The following is a 20091-nucleotide window of genomic DNA, read 5'->3' on the forward strand; positions in this document are numbered from 1 at the left end:
AAAGTATTCTTGTGTTGAGGGAGTACTTGAGTGGAGGCCCAATGTCCTTCTGCTACCTTAATACTAAACCTATAAATATAGGCTCATAGATCTATTTGCATATGTACATGTCTTTATCTTTAGCAGGCCAAACTCTTAATCAAGCTATTTAGAAGTTCTGCAAAGATTGTGTAACAGTGTGTGACAAAAAAAGGCCTGATTTGTGGCAGTTGAAGGGCTGGTTTTGCCACCACGACAATGCACCTGCTCATGTAGTCATCTCAGCACACCAATTTTTGGCAAAAACCAGCATGCCTCTCTTGTCCTGCACACCTTACTCACCTTCACTCTGTAGGACTTCTTTTTGTTTCTGAAAATGAAGAGGGACATGAAAGGATAGTAATTTGACAATGTAGAAGAGGTGAAGAAAAAAACAAGGGAGATGCTGTCAGCCACAGATGAGTGTGAAAAATGTTTCCAAGAATGAAATCTCATATTTAACAAATAAATGTTTTAAGTGTGATGGAGAGTACTTTGAAAGTGATAAGGTTGTTTTTTGGTTTGGGTTTTGTTCTTTTGATAAAGTTGTTTTGTTAAAAAAAACAAAACTCTAGCTTTGAAAAAAATTCCATTTTGGAGGGCTACTTGCTCTTGTAGTTTACATATCCTACAATTTATTAGTTCAGTCACATAAAGAAGATTTGTACAATCATCACCACAATCAGTATAATATGTGGAGATTCTATTAATAGTATCATTAATTTACCAAATGGTATAGAGTTTAAAATACTTTTGAGAAAAGTAAAGTATACATGTATAGGCTAGGTCTTCAGACTAAAATGCATGGATTGTTGAGATGTACAGTTTAAAAAGTTAAGTGATTGGACAATATTTATGAAAACAATGAGGGTTGGCAGGCCAAAACTTTCATTAACTCCCATTCACAAGGCAGAACTATACCTGCTAAAATAAGACATTGTAAACAAAAATATGAAAATAGCAAATATAGCCTTAAGTTGTCATTTATTGGACACCCTCAAAGCAAGAGATTAAAACTAGAGTTCAGTGACTTGCAAATTCAGTACCTTGGGTTAGTAGTTGTCTGCTACAGAGATGCTTATGGTAAACTCATTTGCTTTGTAGACTTTCTAAATTGGATCCTTCTGGTGACGGATGTTTTATACTCTGAAGAACAAGGTTGTCTATAGCACTTGGCCTGGGTCACCACAGGCTGGATAGAAACTGGCTCAAAAGTGCCTGATTAGGAAAATATTACTGCACGCATTCTCCTATTAGGGATCTGTATAAAAGTAATGTTAAGAATTTTCCTCAATGAGAAGTTGGCCCCTCCTGGTTTACCCACCAGCAGTGATAGTAACATCACCTCAGAGACAAACATGTCCTCACCCTGCCACCTCTGGACTTGTATGTCCGTAAAGATTCACTTAGCACCTTTGTGGGAATGTCTTGATTTGGAAGAACCGTGGAACTGTGCTGTATGGCAGGAGCAGTTTGGTCTTCTCCCACTTTCCCCAGAATGAGAGACTGATCCCAGCATAGGTGAGGTATCCTCTAATGAAGTGTTTTTTCAGGTGTACAAATGAGGTGATATATGGATCATAAGCATTAGGCAGGCATACTTGCTTGGGAGACTGCGTTAGAAGATTACATGACCTGGAACAGATGCCTGCCTTTGTCTTGGTATTTATTCTAATAGTAGTGGTCCTTAAATGTTTGTCCTTTTGTGATTGACTAACTTTGCTCAGCATAATTGTTGCAGGTCCATGGGTGCCATGAGCTGTTTTGTTAATTCCCTTTTTGTAACTCAACTCCTATTGGCCTGCTTCTGACTGTGTTGTTTCCTTTCAGCAATCAGAGAAGATGGCATGCCTGGAGGCCGAAACAAGAGCATTGGGCCAGTCCAGGTAGGTTGTAGACCTCACTCTGTTTGGTCCATCCTGGAAGTGTGGGGCTTACAATTCAGTTTGTGAAACAAACCAATCATGAAACTCATATACCAATCACACTCTTATTTCCCATCTAACTCCTGTATAAGGGTTAGCCTCTAGTTCGAAATGCTCCTGTATTTTTGTCAGAGCAGCAGAGGGTTCCCTTACCAGCTACTGGAGCAAAGAAGTTTGTACATTAGAGTCAAAGAGACTTTGAGGGAAATATCCTCCTGTGCTTTCCATAAGAACAAGGGGGAAAAAAAATCTCATCTGGACTTTTTTAACAAATAAGTTAAAAAAGTGTGTTTTTAACAAATTAGTGTGCTGTGTTAGCAAATTAGACTTCTACTCTGGGTTAGAAGGTTGATAGATGTTTTCATTTACTCCTAATATGGTTTAGTAGCCAGAGCACTAGATTCAGAGTCTGAATACTTGGAAACTTGGGCATTTTCCTAGAATTCTTGCTCAGAAATGGGCACAAAGTATGATCTTGGGGAAGTCAGTTCCTTCTGAGCTGCAGTTTCTCTTCTTTAATAAACTCAGGAATGTTTTTCTAACTAAGAAAATTCAAGTGAAAAATATTTGGTTAGTGCTTATTAAGTGACATTTGTTCATTCACACAGCATATATTTAATGAATACATACTCTTTTTTGGTTCATACTTGACCCTAGAATTTACAGAGGATGTATTTAAGATAGATAATAATAAATGCTATAAAAATAATGATGATTGAGTTGTGTAAGATGGCTTCTTTGCTGAATGGGTCTGCTACAGCAGCTGGGAAAAGCAAGTTTCATAACCAGAAGGCAAAGCCAGAAAACCAAGCACTTTGACGCAACCTTGGACCTGATTGAGGACAGCATGACTGTTAGTACAACAAAGAAGACATTTAAACATATGTCATCATTAGAGCCAGAGACCTAATAAAGCTTTTAGCAAGGAGTGTTTCTTTTGAGCAGGCAATAAGAATTCTTCAGGATGATGTTGCATGTGACACCATTAAAACAGGTTCTTTAGGGGGCAGGGAAGGAGGGGGAGAAATGAGCTGATACTAAGGGCTCAAGTAGAAAGTAAATGTTTTGTGAATGATGATGACAACAAATGTACAAATGTGCTTGACACAATGTATGGATGCATGGATTGTGATGAGTTGTACAAGCTCCCAATAAAATGATTTTTTTAAAAAAGAATGATGGCAACAGATGTACAAATATGCTTGATACAATTGATGTATGAATTGTTATAAGAGCTTTAAGAGCCCCCAATAAAATAATCTTTTAATTAAAAAATATATAGGTTCTTTAGTACAAAATAAAGCTTTGTAAAAAGAAGACAGTGTCTTATTGGCTCCAAAGGATCTACATTGAAGGCAATGGAACTGTTAACAAACTGTTACATTATGGTTCAGAGAAACACAGTTTCAGCCATTGGACCCTTCAGAGGTTTAAAAGAGGTTCAGAAAGTAGTCCTAGATACTATGAAGAATATTCATCCAATATAAAACATTAAAACTTTAATGATTAAATGAGATTTGGCAACAGATTCTGAATTAAGATCACAGAGTTGAGGAAGATTTTTGCCACAGTTCAAACATAAAAATGTGAATAAGTGCAAGGAACCAAAGAAAAAAACTGTTAAGAGTATACACCATTCCCACCACCACAGCCAGAAAGTCAGATTGACAAAGAATTGGCTAGTGGTGAATATTTTTTGAAGGTTAAGTCAGAAGAAACAACAGAAGATGGAAGCTATAAAGACCAAACAAGCAGAAGCTCTCGGTAAGAGACAAGAAAAAAGAAACAAAGCTTTTATTCCACCTAAAGAACCTAAGGAAGCTTCTGCAGAAACTAAAACTGATGTAACTGCTATCGAGGAAAAGGTTAAGAAAGCAAAGAATAAGAAACTGGGAGCACTGACAGCTGAGGAACTTCAACTGCAAATGAAAGCAAATGAAAAGAAAAAGCATCCAAATGAAAGCCCTTGGACTAGAATTTATTAAGCTATCTCCTTTTGTAAAGGATTTTGAGGTGTGGTAGGCGTTAGTTGCCTTATCTATAAGAAGAAATGCTTTGATCATTTTTTTCCTGAGCTTCTTTTGTTGCCTGAAGAGTTCTCTATAAGTAAATTATTCGTGTGGATTTTGCTACTACAAACCAGTATATGTGTCGTTGTATGTTGGATCTAAACATAATTTTAGAAGCCATTCTTTAGGTTTCATACAGAATTTGTTTAAAATGAACTATTGTTTAGACACTGTAATTATCAACAAAATACGATGACTGGTACCACTGGTTAGAATTTAAATGTAAAAATAAATAAATAAAATAATGATTGTCTGCATTTCTGTAATAATTATGTGCTAGGAGCCAGGCGGAGAAAGCATTTGCTAGGTGTTTTCTAATTTAATCCTTGCAACCATCTTATGAGGTAGATACTATTACTCCCTTTGGTTATAAAATCAAAGGAACTTAGGTTCAAATAGTTAAATGACTTGCCCAAGTTTTTATAGCTAAAATGTAATAGAACCTGTATTTGAACAAAAGTTGTCTGGCTCCAGAATTCATACTGTTTAATGACTATTCTGTCATGCATTTCTCAAAGCACATAGAATTATTAGTAGATAGAAGGACCTAAATTTCTGTCGAGTTGGTGATAGAGGAGAGGGTTTCACAAAGGAAGGGACATTTTAATTGGCTCCTAAAGGGAAAGGAGAGTGTCATTGAGGAGTAGTGTTTCAGGACTAGACAGAAGGACAAAGAAAAATGTTGACGTGCACAAGACTTTATGGTTTGAAAGTAGGGTTAGATGGGCAAGATGAAGGCAGTGGTAGATCATGGTTCTGGGTGGCAAGCAACCAGTCTGTCCTAAGATTAATGAGAGGCCCTGCATGTGAGGGTAGATGTGAAGAAATCTGAGTTTCTCTCTAGAGGCTCTTGGGAATCCTTGTGAAATGTTATTAAGCTCTCAGTCCTGAGGAAGAGAAATCGAGCATCCAGTCTAACATGTATTGATTCCTTGTTAAAGATATCAGAGGAAGAAATCGAAAGGATCATGTCTGGACAGGAATTTGAGGAAGAGACCAATCATTGGAGCAACCATGGTGACAGTGACCACAGTTCCCCTGGGAACCGGGCTTCAGAGAGCAACCAGCCTTCACCGGGCTCCACGCTCTCCTCCAGGTAAGCTTCCAGGAAAGGCTACGGTTGCCCCAGGAGTGTAGGAACAATCTGGTCTGAGCGGTTCTTCCAGGCTGCCTCAGCCATAGTACTCTTGCTCCCTTGGGCTCTTGGGATAGGGGTCAGGCTGATGCAAAACAGAATTTCTGAACCAGTTTTATGCTAAGGACCTTGCGAATGTCCACAGTCTCTTCTGCAAACTGTTAGAGTACTGCTATATCTGTTACCATGCCCATGCATTCTTCACTGAGCAGGACAGCATTTTAAAGGTCGCTCTTATTACTTTTTCACTGAAATAAGAAAAATCACATCAGCAGTATTGAACTAAGGATTGCACAATTCTTTTCAATGTTTAAATCATTGGATTGTATGATATGAATTATATGTCAATAAAACTGTTAAATATAGATATATTTAAAAAGAGAAAGAGATACAATTTCTCTACTGCAACAAAAGTTAGGTTTTTCACTTTAAATTTTTTAAAATAAGAAAAGTCCATCAAATTTGCTGCTACCAGGCAATACCAACTTAGAGACTCTTGGCTCAAGCATGAAGCCTAAAGTTGTTATGGGTGAAATAGCTTGGTGTGTTTTCTTTGAGTAGTTGGTTTATCGGGGAGGTATCCTTTCCCCAGAGACCTTCCTTATAGGATAAGAATGGACAAACTTTCTGTTAAGGGCCAGATAGTAAATATTGAAGGCTTTGCAGCCATACAGTATGTGTTGCAACTATTCATCCTTGCCATTCTAGTGTGAAAACACCACAGACAATATGTTAGTGAGTCAATGGGCTGTGCTCCAGTTGAACTCTATTTAAGAGGCCATGGTTTGGAATTTGGCCTGTGGGCCATAGTTTGACAACTCCTTTTATAGGAGATACATCTAAGTAAAAGGTAATCAGTCTTTTTCAGTCACAACGTGGCTAGATTTCTCCAAGGGATGAGAGGAACTAAGACTCTTCATATTTCATAATAGCCTTTATTCATCCCATTGTTCTTTAATTTGTACCCTCCTTTGAATGCTTAGGTCAGTGGTTCTCAACCTTCCTAGTGCCATGGCCCTTTAATACAGTTCCTCCTGGTGAGAGTGGCGACACCGGGAGGATGGAGGGAGGGTGGGGTGGAAAGGGGGAACCGATTACAAGGATCTACATATAACCTCCTCCCTGGGGGATTGACAACAGAAAAGCGGGTGAAGGGAGAAGTCGGATAGTATAAGATATGACAAAATAATAATTTATAAATTATCAAAGGTTCATGAGGGAGAGAAGAGTGAGGAGAGGGAGGGGGAAAAATGAGGAGCTGATGCCAGGGCTTAAGTGGAGAGCAAATGTTTTGAGAATGATGAGGTTAATGAATGTATAAATGTGCTTTACACAGTTGATGTATGTATGGATTGTGATAAGAGCTGTTAGAGCCCCCAATAAAATGATTTAAAAAGTGAAAAAAACAATACAGTTCCTCATGTTGTGGTGACCTCCCAAGCATAAAATTATTTTCATTGCTACTTCATCACTGTAATTTTGCTGCTGTCATGAACCAGGCGACACCTATAATAGGGTCGTTCAACCCCCAAAGGGGTTGTGACCCACAGGTTGAGAACCACTGGTTAGGGGATTCTTATCAGAGGTCTCACTCCCTGCTAAGTGTTGGATTTGTTTCGCGGCTTGACAAGGAATTTAACTTTACCTGGTAAAGTTAAACCTTGGTTAGCAGTAAAGTAACTCACCTTTGTCGTCATAATCTTTCAGTACTTTTTTGAAATTTCTGTAGACATGGTACCTGCCCACAGAATTTATTTTACCAGTATTTAGTCGGCCCTTCCTCTGCCAGGCACCAAGTATGGTAAACCACACAACACATATCCACACAAAATCCCTTTCTCACAGTTTGGGATTTAGTAGGGAGACATGTGTTTTTCCATTGATTATACCCCTTGCCTAGAAGACACAGACCTCATGTTCAAACACACCTGAGCCATTTTCTGGCTTGTTTCCTTGAGTAGCCATTGGACCTGCTATGATTCTGTTTGACATGAGGCTTTTTCTCCTGTAGGTCTGTGGAGCTAAATGGATTTATGGCATTCAGGGAGCAGTACATGGGAATGTCTGTGCCCCCACACTATCAATACATACCGCACCTTTTCAGCTATTCTGGCCACTCGCCACTTCTGCCCCCACAAGCTCGCAGCCTGGATCCCCAGTCATACAGTCTGATTCACCAACTGGTGTCAGCGGAGGACCTAGAGCCCTTGGGTACACCAATGTTGATTGAAGATGGGTGAGTAAGCCCTGCTTTGTTTGCCTCCTTGTAGCTTCCACATATTCCCTTATCCCCCACACTCACCTGTAACCCTGGCTGCTATACCTTGTGCAGGCTTTAGAATGAGTAAGGGGAACTCCTGTGCCTATGTTTGAAGTCAGTGGTCCCTCTTTTTTTTATTTTTTTCTTGTGCATCTTGTTATATAGAGCTGGGACTATTGATCAAAGCCTGTGGAATCAGAATGGAAGAGTCATTGTTCCTTCATGGCTCTAGGTAAGCCAGGCCCTGGGGTGAGTGTAAAGCTCTTCTATCCCAGAGGTGGAGTTGTATTTCCCTGGAGCTTTTTTTTTTTTTTTTTTTTTAAGTCTAAGCTTTTTACAAAGACTTAAGTTCCTAGCTGGCTGTTGTGGCTCTGCATCATCCCCAGGCAACATACCCAGGAGTAGCCCATATGTCTGTTCTGTGTATAGACCAGAGTGGATAGAAGGAGGATTTTCATTGCTCAAAAGGGTCTACCTCAGATACGTTCACCTTCAGGTCCACTCCTTACCCCTTGGGCTGTTTGAATGTTATCAAGCATAGGGTTTGGAGAGAAGAATGCCAGGGGTCTTTGACAGGGCAAAAGCTGGGACCCCTGAGTTACTGGCCTCAGAGGCCTGCTTTAGTCCAGAGATAGAAAATGCCCTGCTCCTTCCCACCCAGCAGTAGCACCAGAGCAACGCTGACTCCTGAACTCTTGCCACCAGGGGGTGCCGTGACAGCAGGAAAAGCTTCGGCCATATTCGATCGCTTCAATTATCTGGCCCAGTAGTTCTGTTTTGTGCTGGTTCTTGTACTGAGTGGGCTTGTGATCCACCCCATTCAAGTTTTCATTGCCAACACTAGGACAGGAATGACTAGGAACTTTCACTAAGATGTGGAATATTAAAGGACACCAACACTTAAAAGTCATATTCCCCAATAATTTTGCAAATTTCTAAGCCTCCTTATCCCTCAGCAATTCTTTTTGCCCAAGCCTGCCTCCTGCACCCTGAGGAGCAACTTCGGCCTTCAGTCCTGCCCTTTATCAGAAGCTTGAGTTGAATGGAGCTTCAGATCCATGGCCAAGGACAAAGAGCCTCCTGCCATACCCTTTGTGTCTTCTATCTTTGCCCTCCACCCAATGGAAGTGATTTTTCCCTATTCCTCCTACCCCTAGATATGCTGTGACACAAGCAGAACTGTTTGCCCTGCTCTGCCGCCTGGCCGATGAGCTGCTCTTTAGGCAGATTGCCTGGATCAAGAAACTGCCTTTCTTCTGCGAGCTCTCAATCAAGGATTACACGTGCCTCCTGAGCTCCACGTGGCAGGAATTAATCCTGCTCTCCTCCCTCACCGTTTATAGCAAGCAGATCTTTGGAGAGCTGGCTGATGTCACCGCCAAGTACTCGCCCTCTGATGAAGAACTACACAGGTGAGGCTGCAGGCTGGGAGGAAATCTTGGGCATCCAAACGCTTAGCATCCTTGTAAGCCAGTTTCATGGCATTCCAAAAGATAGACCTAAAAGCCATGCAGACTGGGCTTTGAATCCTTCTTTTGCCCCTGACTAGCTCTGTGATCATGGCCAAGTCTCTGATCCTCAACTTCTCATCAATTAGTAAAATGGAAATGATAGCAATATCTCTACAACCAGGTCGTTATGGGGGATAAATGATAATTTTACAGTAAAAATTAAAAACATTTTATCACAGCTACATCACTGAGATAAAATAAAGAACAAAATTCTAAACATTGTCTAAAATGTACAAGCAATCAGATCTTCATTCTTCTTGCTGCCCCATGACCTGTCCAAATACCCTTTTACTCACTTTCAAAGCATAGGACACAGTTCCTGACCCTAAAATGAGGACAGATTACCTTTTCTCTAAGCCGTAGTATATGGTCCAAGAATTTCGGATATCATAGCGTTTACTGTGGACCAAGCACTAGGAGGTCTATACTATTGCTTCATTTCATGCTCATTGCTTCCAACGTTACATGTGATATTTTGCCTATTATGTGTAGATGAGGAAACAAGTTCTAGCAGACCTGTCTTTAGAGATTTGGGCTTTAAAACCATTATCTTAGATTTGAGTGCTGAGATCCCAGTCCACAGTACTCAGATTAGCCAGGTTCTGGGATCCCAAAAGAAGGAACAGGGAGGGTGTAAAGCATTGTGCTACCTCTGGGTCTTCAGAGCCTCGGGCTGGAAAGGGGGCTGCAAAATACTTAACTGACTTTTCTCTGGCTGGTGCTAGTGATGTTGGTGAAACTGAGTCCCATTCTCTATGCCCCATCTTCCTCAGTCCTTTGTATGTCTCTGAATCCTTATCCCCACTCCCAGCACAATAATCCATACATAAACCAAAAAAACTCAGTGCCATAGAATCGCTTCTGACTCAGACTAATCCTATAGGACTGTTTCTGTGAGTTTCTGAGACTAAATCTTGACGGAAGGAGAAAGTCACTGCTTTCTCCCACAGAGTGGCTCATGGTTTCAAATTACTGACCTTATGGTTACCATCCCCTGTGTAACCACTATGCCACTAGGGCTCAGTTCATAGTAGGCCTGCAATTTATAGGGCTGAATGAAAGAATAAGTTAGCAGGGCTTAAATCCTTTGAGGGCCTCAGATCCCAATTGGAAGTTGACAAAACCATATTTGTTTAAATGAGATTGAGCCACCTGCATGCACCAGCCACTGTTCCAAGCCTAAGGGATGCAGCAGTACGAAAACACACACAATTCAATGTCTTTGCCAAACGTAGGGCTTTTAGTGGCATTGATTAATAACTTGGTTTCTCACCATTTAAAAACTTGGGTTCTCACCACATCTTAGCTGCCTGTTATAGATTGTTTCCTCAATGGTAAGGTATTAAGTACAAAGGACTAGAGACAGGCTAGTCTCCCCAGAGTTTTCTGGCACGGAGTCTCATCCTAGCTGACCAGGGTCAGGTCCTTCAAACCGCTTCCTCTAGATCAGGTCTTCTTTCTTCCTGGGGCTCCATGGACCATCCAAGCCCCCTTTTCACTCACTCACTTTGGAGGCATGAGACACACTTCCGATCCCAAAATGAGAACTTAGGGCCTGTTGAGACTTTTCTGGCTTATAAATTTTTGCCTATGAAAAATCTTATAAAGCTTAAATCACATTTAATAGACAGTTTAGTGAATAGTATACGTGGGACCCCAGGGCACCAAGAAGGAAGAAAGCAAAAGTGCCCCGTTGATGAAAGCCGGCCCCCACACTTCTCTCCACATGCGTGGGCGCATCTCTCTCTGGCACCCAAACATGGCATGAAGACAAGGCAAAGCTCAAGGCTCCTTTGTGCAGCTGAGGGATAAGGAGTCTAGGGGCTTGTATTCTTCCCTGGCTTTCTACTATTTCCTTATTAATGAAACTTAATGGCTCTAGGGTGATCCGTAAATGCAGGGTTTTGAACCCAACTGACACCTTAGTCCTATAAATAGAGCTATTTGACTTTTCAGAATGACCCGACCCCTTGTTCAGAGCCTCTTAATTTATTGTTTCCATAAAGTCCCTATCTTTTGCTCTGTAAGTCTGAGCCAGCAGGGTGTTTGAAAAGCATTGAACCTATTCTAATAGTGTCAGGTTTTACAGAACTGGCCCAAGGAGCCCAATCTCCCTACTTACTTTGAATCAACCAACAGTCTATCCTAGAGTGATAGATTTGTCCGTGTGCTCTCCAGGCAGGAAGGGGTCAGAGGAAGTACAGAGCTTTCTATGGCTTTGCACTTCATAAGCACCCCATCCCATTTGGCCAGTTCCTTGAGACCCTGAGACCAGAGAAACGGCATTATTCTTGACAGAATTTGTATTTCCTAGAGAAACTTTTTGCTAAGGAGGTTCTAGAGCTGCACTGCCCAGTGTAGTAACTACTAGCCTCATGTGGCTCCTTAAAATAAATTAAAACTGAAAATTCCTTTCCTCATTTGCACAAGGTACATTTCAAGTACTCGGTAACTATGTGACTGCTGGCTACTGTATTGGAACAGGTATAGAACATTTCCATGATTACCAAAAGTACAATTAAACAACAGGTGTTGCTGTTGACTAGGTCCTAAGGATAAAGAATGGGTTTGTCTCAGGACCAACAAAGAGAGTAGAGATACCAGGAGGATTAGGGGAAAGTGGGGTGAGAAAGGGGGAATCGTTCACAAGGATCAATCTAGAACACCCTTCCAGGGGTACAAATAACGGAAAAGTGGGTGAGGAGCAATGGAGGACTATATAAGATAATAATAATCTATAACTTTATAGATAGGAAAAAATAATCTATAACTTATCAAGGGTTTGTAAGGGAGGGCAAGTGGGGGAGGGAGGGGAAAGAAATGGGGAGCTGATATCAGGGGCTCAGGTGGGAAGAGAATGCTTTGAAAACGATGATGGCAGCATATGTGCAAAGGTGCTTGACACATTGGAGGAATGTATGGATTATGATAAGAGGTGTAAGAACCCCCAATGAAAGTATTTTAAAAAAGAGAATGGGTTTGTCATTAAGACTCACTCTACTATGGGATCCTTCAACAATAAAATAGGGGTTAAACATTGATGAATTAGGTATTACTCCATGTCTACTTACTAAGCATCTGTTGTTTTTGTGAGGGGAAGGAGGCTGGGGTCACAGATGGTGCAGGCATGGTTTCTGGCCCTGAAATTCCATCTTCTGGAAGTACGGCAATTATGTAGCAGCAGATACTACCGAAATAGGATGCAGATTGATAACAGTGGAGATGGAGGAGTGTATGAGGTACTGTACACACGTAAAATAGGGAGTGACTGCCTATATTTGCAGACTCAAGGAAAGTTCACTAGAAGAACAGACATTTGAATTATTTTTTGAAGGAGATTTTTTTCTTGGTGGGTTGTAAAGCACAAGGGGAAGGCAGGAGGAGAATACAAAGTTCAAGAAGTTAGGGCTTATTGAGTGGCTCATATGGACAGGAACCAGGAGCAATCATGGGTTTAGGGTATACTGAAAAAATTTATTAGAGTGACAGAAAATGAGGGGAGAGATGGCTAGGGAAAAAAAGAAAAGGGGCAGACAAGACAGATCATGAAAGTGTCCAAATGTCAGTCTAAAGAGTTTGGATTTTATTTTATAAAATTGTATCGAGTCATAGGCAGTTTTTAAACAGGAATTGCATAGTCGGGTTGCATTGATGTTCAGGACAGATTGGCATGAGAAGGCTAGAGCAGGGTGGATGGGTGTCGACTGCTCCATATCCTCGAAGCTCACTGTCCACAAGTCAACTCCAACTCCTCTGTCCACTCCCACTCCTAGAGATCTAGAACAAAAGGTTTCCGAGATTGTAGATCTTTACAGGCGCAGAAATCCTATTGCTTCGAGTAGTGGCTGATGAGTTCAAACTGCTGAGCATGTGGTTAGCAGCTCAAAGCCTAAGCCACCAGGGCGCCTTTTATTCTATAATCTGTATCAGGGCTCAGCACACTGCAGCTCACAAACCATATGTGGCTTTTTAGTATACATGTAAAGAAAAATAGAAACATCTTGAAGGATATTATTCAGATAATAGTGATTTAATTTCTTTGTCAAAATATATTTTTATGGCCCTCAAATATTTTTTTAATTGTCGTGATTGGCTTATACGTCTCGAAAGTTTGCCAACCCCTGGCTTCGATAAAAAAAAACTGGGCCTGAACAAGGCAGCAGTGATTCTGTGAATAGAGAGGCCACCACAAAGCTAAGAGATGTCAAAGAGGTAAAGTCAGTGGAACATTGGTGAGTGGAAAGTTAGGAACAACTCCTGGGTTTTTTACCTAGACAGTAAGGGACCCCAATTTTTTTACAGTAATGGAGTCTGGGGAGGACAGGATATGGAGGGAAATGAGCCACTCTGATTTTGGTTTGGGGCTTGAGTTTGAAGTGCAGGTGGAGACTGCCAAGAGGTCATATGAAATGGGAGCACAAGAACCTCTGGGATCTAGTTCATCACTGTACAGCAGCCCCAACTTTGCTGGGCTGTGTAGTCTATAATTGGCCATAGCTCTTCCTTCCCTAGCTTGCCTGCTCCTCTGTTACTCCCACTCCCCTAAAATGCCTTTACTTTTTCACAGCTCTTGAGTGTGAGTAAGTTTCTGCTGTCATGAAAAGGCTTTTTCCCAGATGATACATGGCCACCTCCTATCCTCTTCTCAAATATTGGATCAAATTTATGGTACCCATTTCCCTTAATCAGTCTGTTATCAGACAACGAGCCTGGTGAATTTGATTTAAAGCAGATTGTAGCACCAGCCAGTGACTGCTCCTGGCCCTAATCAAGACTTCTTCCCTCTCAGGAGAAGATGCCTGTGCTAGATGGCTTTAATGGACACTTCCACTTCCTGAGCACTAGCTCCATTTCTGCCAGACTCTGTCTATAAGCCTCAGGAAACCCATACGATGATTTCGTTTTGCTAAAGTAATAGAAAAGGTAATGCTGATACTGTTGGTAATAATAATAGCTAACAGTTTTTTAATATTAATTGTGCCAAAGTCCACATTAGATATATATTATTTGTTTAATCCTCACCACCCTATTGCCACTAATATTCTCCTTGTTCTACAGATGAGGAAAATGAGGTTCAGAGAACTAGAAATTCAAGGCTACAAAGCTAGAAAAAAGTGGAGTTAAGATTTTTCACCAGAGTCTGTTGTGCTCTAAAGCCCAGGCTCTTTGCCATCACTCTCTGTACTGATTGCTGTCAAGTCAATTCTGGCTGATGCTGACCCCATGTGTGTTAGAGTAGAACTGTGCCCCATAATTTCAATTGCTGATTTTTCAAAACTAGGTCGCCAAACCTTTCTCCTAAGGTAACCTCGGGTGGACTCAAACCTCCAACCTTTTGGTTAACAGCCCAGCACACCAACCAGGTGCACCAACCACCCAGGGATTCCACTATTACCATACTAGAACCTTCTCTAGTAGTTTGACTTTCTGAAATTGGCCCTGGAACTGAAGTCTGACTTGGAGTCTGTAATATGGGTGCTGAGAGGGCAGTTCCTTTCTGATCGCAACTGATGACTACTCCAGCAAGTGGTGCATTTAGATGAATGAGAACCGGAGTTCTTAGTGCCCTTAATGGGGCATAACTTACAGAGTTCAACTTCAAATTTGAACTGAATGGTCCACTGGTTTGGGGATCCTGACCGGAATGTTTTCCTTGTCCTAGCATGTTTGTATAATGAGATTCTAGAAGAAGAATGGGTGTGTTTGTCCAGCGTTCTGGCTTGCGTACTGATAATTTGTAGACAGGGAATACAGGGGCGTCAGAGCTGTGGAGTGGGCAGGTGTGGAGGAGGCTCGGCTGTAGAAAAAAACGGGCCCATAGAACAGAGGACAACTTTGTTTATCAAGGGGTGGGATGCGGGCTGTGGAGGGAAGCTCTGCAGTCAGGCTGTTGGAGGCTGAGTGGGGGTTGCTGGCTGACTGCCAGCCCATTACCACTTCTGGGTGCCATGATGGTTGCATGTCCTGGGAAATTTGAGGGGGAGGGGCATGGTCTGTGCCCATGACAAAGGGTACACCTAGAGTCTGTTCTCTGGCTAAGCACTTGGAAGTTCCTTTGGGTATCGCTGGTGAAGATTTGGCCAGGAACAGCATTGGCACTTCTGGCTTAGGATCTGGCTGATAGCCACACACCTGCATGTTTTGTGGTGCCAGAGTGAGCACTTGGGGCAAGAGGTTGATGATTAAGGGACAGAGTGTTATCTTTGCTTGCTACACTGCTCAACCACCAGACAGATGCTAACACTGCTTCTCCCTTAGCAGTCTCTTTTTTTTTTATGCCCTACCCCCTTCCTGTCTCTACCTTACATACCCACCAAACATGAGCAGGCATTTGAAATAAATAAATACTTGTTTTGCCCCCTCAAGAACAGAAGTAGCCATAAAGTACCCTAATGAGGTGTGGTCTTCACTCCCGGCACATGGTCTCCTGTCAAGCACTGAAAACCCACCACCCACTATGAGCCGGGGCCTGTCTTGAGTGGCTATGGAACTTCTGAGGTCCCCTTTTCCAGTTACCAGTTAATCCAAAACAGAGTCAAAGGGGAACAGCGTTGTGCTGAGAAAAGGGATGGGCTAGGGGGCCAGTTCACTGTCCCTCAGACCCGTTGGAGGGCCGGACTATAGTTTAAAAAAACCACTATGAACAAAATCCTATGTACACTGCACATATCTTATTCTGAAGTAAAAAAACAAATGGGGCAAAAACACCCAGCTGGCCAGATAAATGTCCTCGGCAGGCCGCATGTGGCCTGCGGGCCGTAGTTTGAGGACACCTGGGTTAGAGTTAGAAAAATAGAGTTTGAACCTTGGCCCCATCACTATAACTCAGAAAGTCACATCATCTGCTTCCACAGCTATAATATGAATGGTGATAGTATTCATCTCATCAGGTTATGAATACACATGAAAGGGCTAATAGATAGTCAAGAACAACAAAACCTACTGCCATGCAGTTGATTCTGACTCAGCGACCAACAAGGGATACCCCCCAAAAAACGGAATTTTATTTTTATCTTTTTTCCAAAGCTATGTCTTTCAATTTTGTTTACAAAACCACCTCATCACCTTCAAAGTACTATCCATTACACCTAATATATTTGTCAAATCTGCAATTCCATTCTTGGAAACATTTCTCAAACTCATTTGTTTGGAGGGCTGACAGCACCTCCCTCATTGATTTTCTTCACCTCTTCTTTTTATATATATTTATTTTTAAATCATTTTATTAGGGTCTCATACAACTCTTATCACAATCCATACATACATCAATTGTGTAAAGCACATTTGTACATTCATTGCCCTCATCATTTTCAAAACATTTGCTCTCCACTTAAGCCCCTGGCATCAGCTCATTTTTTCCCCTCCCCTCCCCACTCCCCCTCCCTCTTCACCTCTTCTATGTCAGCAAGTCGCTGTCTTTTCATGTCCCTAATTCACAGAAGCAAAAATGTAGGATGGAGTGAGGTCAGGTGAGTAAGGTGTGTGGGGCAAAAGAGGCATGCTGGGTTTTTTTTGCCAAAAACTGCTGTGCTGAGATTGCTGCATAGCAGGTGTATGGTCATGGTGGCAAAACCAGTCCCCAGTCTGCCACAAATCGGGCCTTCTTTTTGGTCATATACTGTTCAATAAACTTTTTAGAACCTCTAAATAGCTTGATTAACAGTCTGACCTGGTGGAATGAACTCCAAATACACTATGAGTCGACATTTTTATTTGTTTAGAAAGTTGATGTGGACGTCCAGAACAAAGTTTGTCATCAATTGACATTTTACCATTTTTGAAACAAGAAAACCACACATACACTTGAGTTTTTCACATAGTGCTGCCCTTTTTGTGGTATTTTTCCAGAACAGGAACCAGCATTTCACAGCTGCTCGCTGTTCTCTTAAATCAGCCATCACAAAAAATGAGGTTGGAGTGAAACTGCTTTTACGAAAAAATTCACTGTGACCAGAGAAAAACCTTCCCAGGTGATGCCACTGGGTGCACTAACACAGAGCAAGTTGCTCAATACTGGCCTAGCAGGAAAAATGTGTACTACCCAGCGTTAATGTGTTATGCCCAGCGGAGCTTTTCCCATGTTTTTTTTTTTTTTTTTGATACCCCCTCATATATAGCTTTCCAAGACTAAATCTTTATAGGACCAGACAACCTCATTTTTCTCCCACGAAGTTGCTGATGGGTTTGAACCACTGACCTTGCACCCCAGTGCCTAACACACTGCCTAACACACAATCCACAGTAAATAACCTCTTTGCGTTTCCATCCATTCAGTGGGTTGAATCCATCCAATGAGATCACATATGGAATTTTTAAATTGCCTGGTAAGTAGCAAACACTCAACAAATGGTAGACTGTTGTTAATAGTGGTGATGCAATATGAATTTGCCCAGCCAGTCTGGGAATGTATTAATAAAGTTAAGATTCTGGGGCTAACCATCAAGAGAAACTGACTGCCAGTAGAGTTCAAATCAGCAGGTCTTAAAGAAACCCAGGCACAAGCCATGCTGTGAAGCAGAGGATCAGACAGCTCCACATTGCACTGAGCTGCTGCTGTGGCTCCCCCTGGTGTTTAAGAAATGCATATGCCTCTGGCCCTAACTATAAACCCAACCAAGCTCACAGCCTTTATTCAAGTCGGTTCTGACTCCTAGAGACCCTATATCAGTGGTTCTCAATCTTTAATACAGTACCTCATGTTGTGGTGATCCCCAGCAATAAAATTCTTTTTGTTGCTACTTCATAACTGTAATTTTGCTACTGTTATGAATCCAACCCTTGTGAAAGGGGTCTCGACTGACAGGTTGAGAACCACTGCTTCACAGTCATCACAGAAAATATCATTAAGTATCTCTCCAGGTGTTCTGAGCCCCCATCAAGATAGGGTCTCCTTGCCTGGCAGTGGACTGTTAGCACCGAGATCTGAATGTGTCACCAAAAAACATCCCTGGGGCTGAGCATCTTCCCTCTGTCACCAAGTTGTATATAAGGCCCCTTGGACCTCTCCTTGGCCCACTGCCAATACCAAGCCTGATCTCATTGTTGGCAAACTTACACACTTGGCTTCTCTGCACTTTATTTCCTTGATTTGGTGGTATCTATCCCTGGTGTGCAACATTTACCATCATAACCCAGAATGTTAGGTCTCTGGAGTGGTATAACTTGGGGCTCTTTTCTGAAAACGTGGTCCTCCTCGCAAGGAGCCCACTGCTAATCCTCAGAAAATGCCATCGACAGCTGTTACCCTCCCCTGCCACCTCCCTGCTCCGGCAGGGTGCCAGCTATGGAGAAAATCAAGGCCTGAGGAGTTAGCCCAGGTTTCACTCCGCCACAGACTAGCTGTAAAGTTCAGGATCGTTTCCCTCCTTTGTTGTAATGTCAATTTCTTTTCTAAAAAATGATGGTAATGTCACCTAGCTCATTGAGTTTAGAGAATTAAATGAAGTAATCCATATAATGTGTCCAGCACAGAGGTAGGGTGACTCAGTTTTCCTCCTTCTAGAACTGAATTCGGAAATACCAGAATCAACTTTCACTTGTGTATAAGCTTCATCTCTGCTGGAAATGGTAAACCTAAATCACGCAGTTAGCAGCTTTCTCCATACGGTGGCTGAGGATCACAGATGTCAAAGTCCCCCCTGGCAGCAGCCGTCCATGCTGGAGGCTGCATCTCAACAACAGCAGTGTTTTAATAGCTGTAATTCACATTCATATCCCATGCTTCCTTTGGCCCTATGACCCGAGCCAAGCAAGTGTTATCACTCTCATTCTACAGATGCAGACCCCAAAACTGAAAGGGGTCAAAGGACCTCCCCAAGGTTTCACAGCTTATAAGTGATGGAGCTGGATTTATGCCAACCTTTGATGGACTCCACCTGACCTTGGGAACTACAACTTGTATAGACAAACCATGGATCTTTCTGTGCTTCACAAATGGCTCCGGACTCTACTCTTCTCAGCCTCAGCGCCTTTCCTAACTTGGAAGCCCTCTGTCGGCCTTTTTCTGGCTCCCACTGGCATCATAGCCCACTATTAACAGCTGTGTTCATTCCCCAGATTTAGTGATGAGGGGATGGAGGTGATTGAGCGGCTCATCTACCTGTATCACAAGTTCCATCAGCTAAAGGTCAGCAATGAGGAGTATGCCTGCATGAAAGCAATTAACTTCCTAAATCAAGGTGAGTGGTTGAGGGTGGGAAGAAGGGACTGGTTTTGGTGTTTTGCCATTGAGCCCTTGGTCTCGTTTGCTACCCCCCTCCCCTCAGGACTGTCATAGAATCCATTCGACTTGTGCATGCCAGCATGGAAGGCCTGTACTCCCCTCAGCAGCATCCTGCCCCTCTGTGACAGAAGAACACTCGAATAGTTTTTCTTCCTGTCTAAATGCCACAATCTCTAACTCATAGAGGAAGGAAGAGGATTCACTTTGTTTAGTCAGTTTTAATGCATTTAAGCACAGACACCAAGGACAGTACATGCGTCATTTAAAACCTACTGAGTTTACCAGTGACTAAAGAAGGCAGAGTGACTGATGAAACTATTGAAGATAAGGCCTCGGTGACAGGCCGGCAATGGTTCTGACGGTCCCTTCAGGGCAGAGTGGGGGTGTCCAAAAGCTCACACTCACGGCATACATGCCAAGCATGGCTTTTAATTAGAAGAATGCTGGGTGTGATTTATGTGGAATATTATTTGCAAAGTGGTACTTGATAGCTACATGGGAATGCTCTGCTTTCAGTGGAAGTGGGCTGTTTTGCTGCCTGTGGCGTTGAAAATGGCTGACCTCCCATCTTCAGTTTCCTAATCCACGACTCTTGATCCCTTACTCTCTGTCCATTCTTCTCCCTACATTGTTCGAACCTCCTGCTTCTATACCAGTCCTGCAGGGACATGGTGGTCTGCCTCCCTACCCTAGGCTGGGCCCTGTGCTGAGTTGTAAAGACATTAAAGTAAATTAGACCCCCAGGTCCCTGACCTCCAGAAATAGACACTAGTGGCACTTGACACATCACTTGAACCTCTTTTTTTTCTCTTTTTTTTCCACTTGAACCTCTTATTGAGGAGGGGACATCTCTGCTGGGCCTCAAAACCTGGATAAGATTTAGAAACAGAAGATTCCTTTATAGCCTGTGTATTTAAAAGGGGTGTGTGTGTGTGTGTGTGTGTGTGTGTG

General features: G+C 42.3%; 1 protein-coding gene and 1 pseudogene across 2 annotated transcripts in view; both read left to right on the forward strand.

The window, feature by feature from the left end:
• NR6A1 (nuclear receptor subfamily 6 group A member 1) overlaps positions 1-20091 on the forward strand; it is a 232504-nt gene that overhangs the window by 209146 nt on the left and 3267 nt on the right. For both annotated transcript variants that reach the window (XM_004716460.2, XM_045290183.1), the window contains 5 exons: positions 1849-1904; positions 4954-5108; positions 7159-7383; positions 8565-8819; positions 18975-19096. In XM_004716460.2, the coding sequence (XP_004716517.1) occupies positions 1849-1904; positions 4954-5108; positions 7159-7383; positions 8565-8819; positions 18975-19096 (813 nt within the window). The remainder of the gene's footprint in view (positions 1-1848; positions 1905-4953; positions 5109-7158; positions 7384-8564; positions 8820-18974; positions 19097-20091) is intronic.
• Positions 2689-3928, forward strand: LOC105979845 (annotated as a pseudogene).

Source organism: Echinops telfairi, unplaced genomic scaffold (assembly GCF_000313985.2).
Source record: "Echinops telfairi isolate 266 unplaced genomic scaffold, ASM31398v2 ScPeMD7_32;HRSCAF=126, whole genome shotgun sequence".
Lineage (NCBI taxonomy): Eukaryota > Metazoa > Chordata > Mammalia > Afrosoricida > Tenrecidae > Echinops > Echinops telfairi.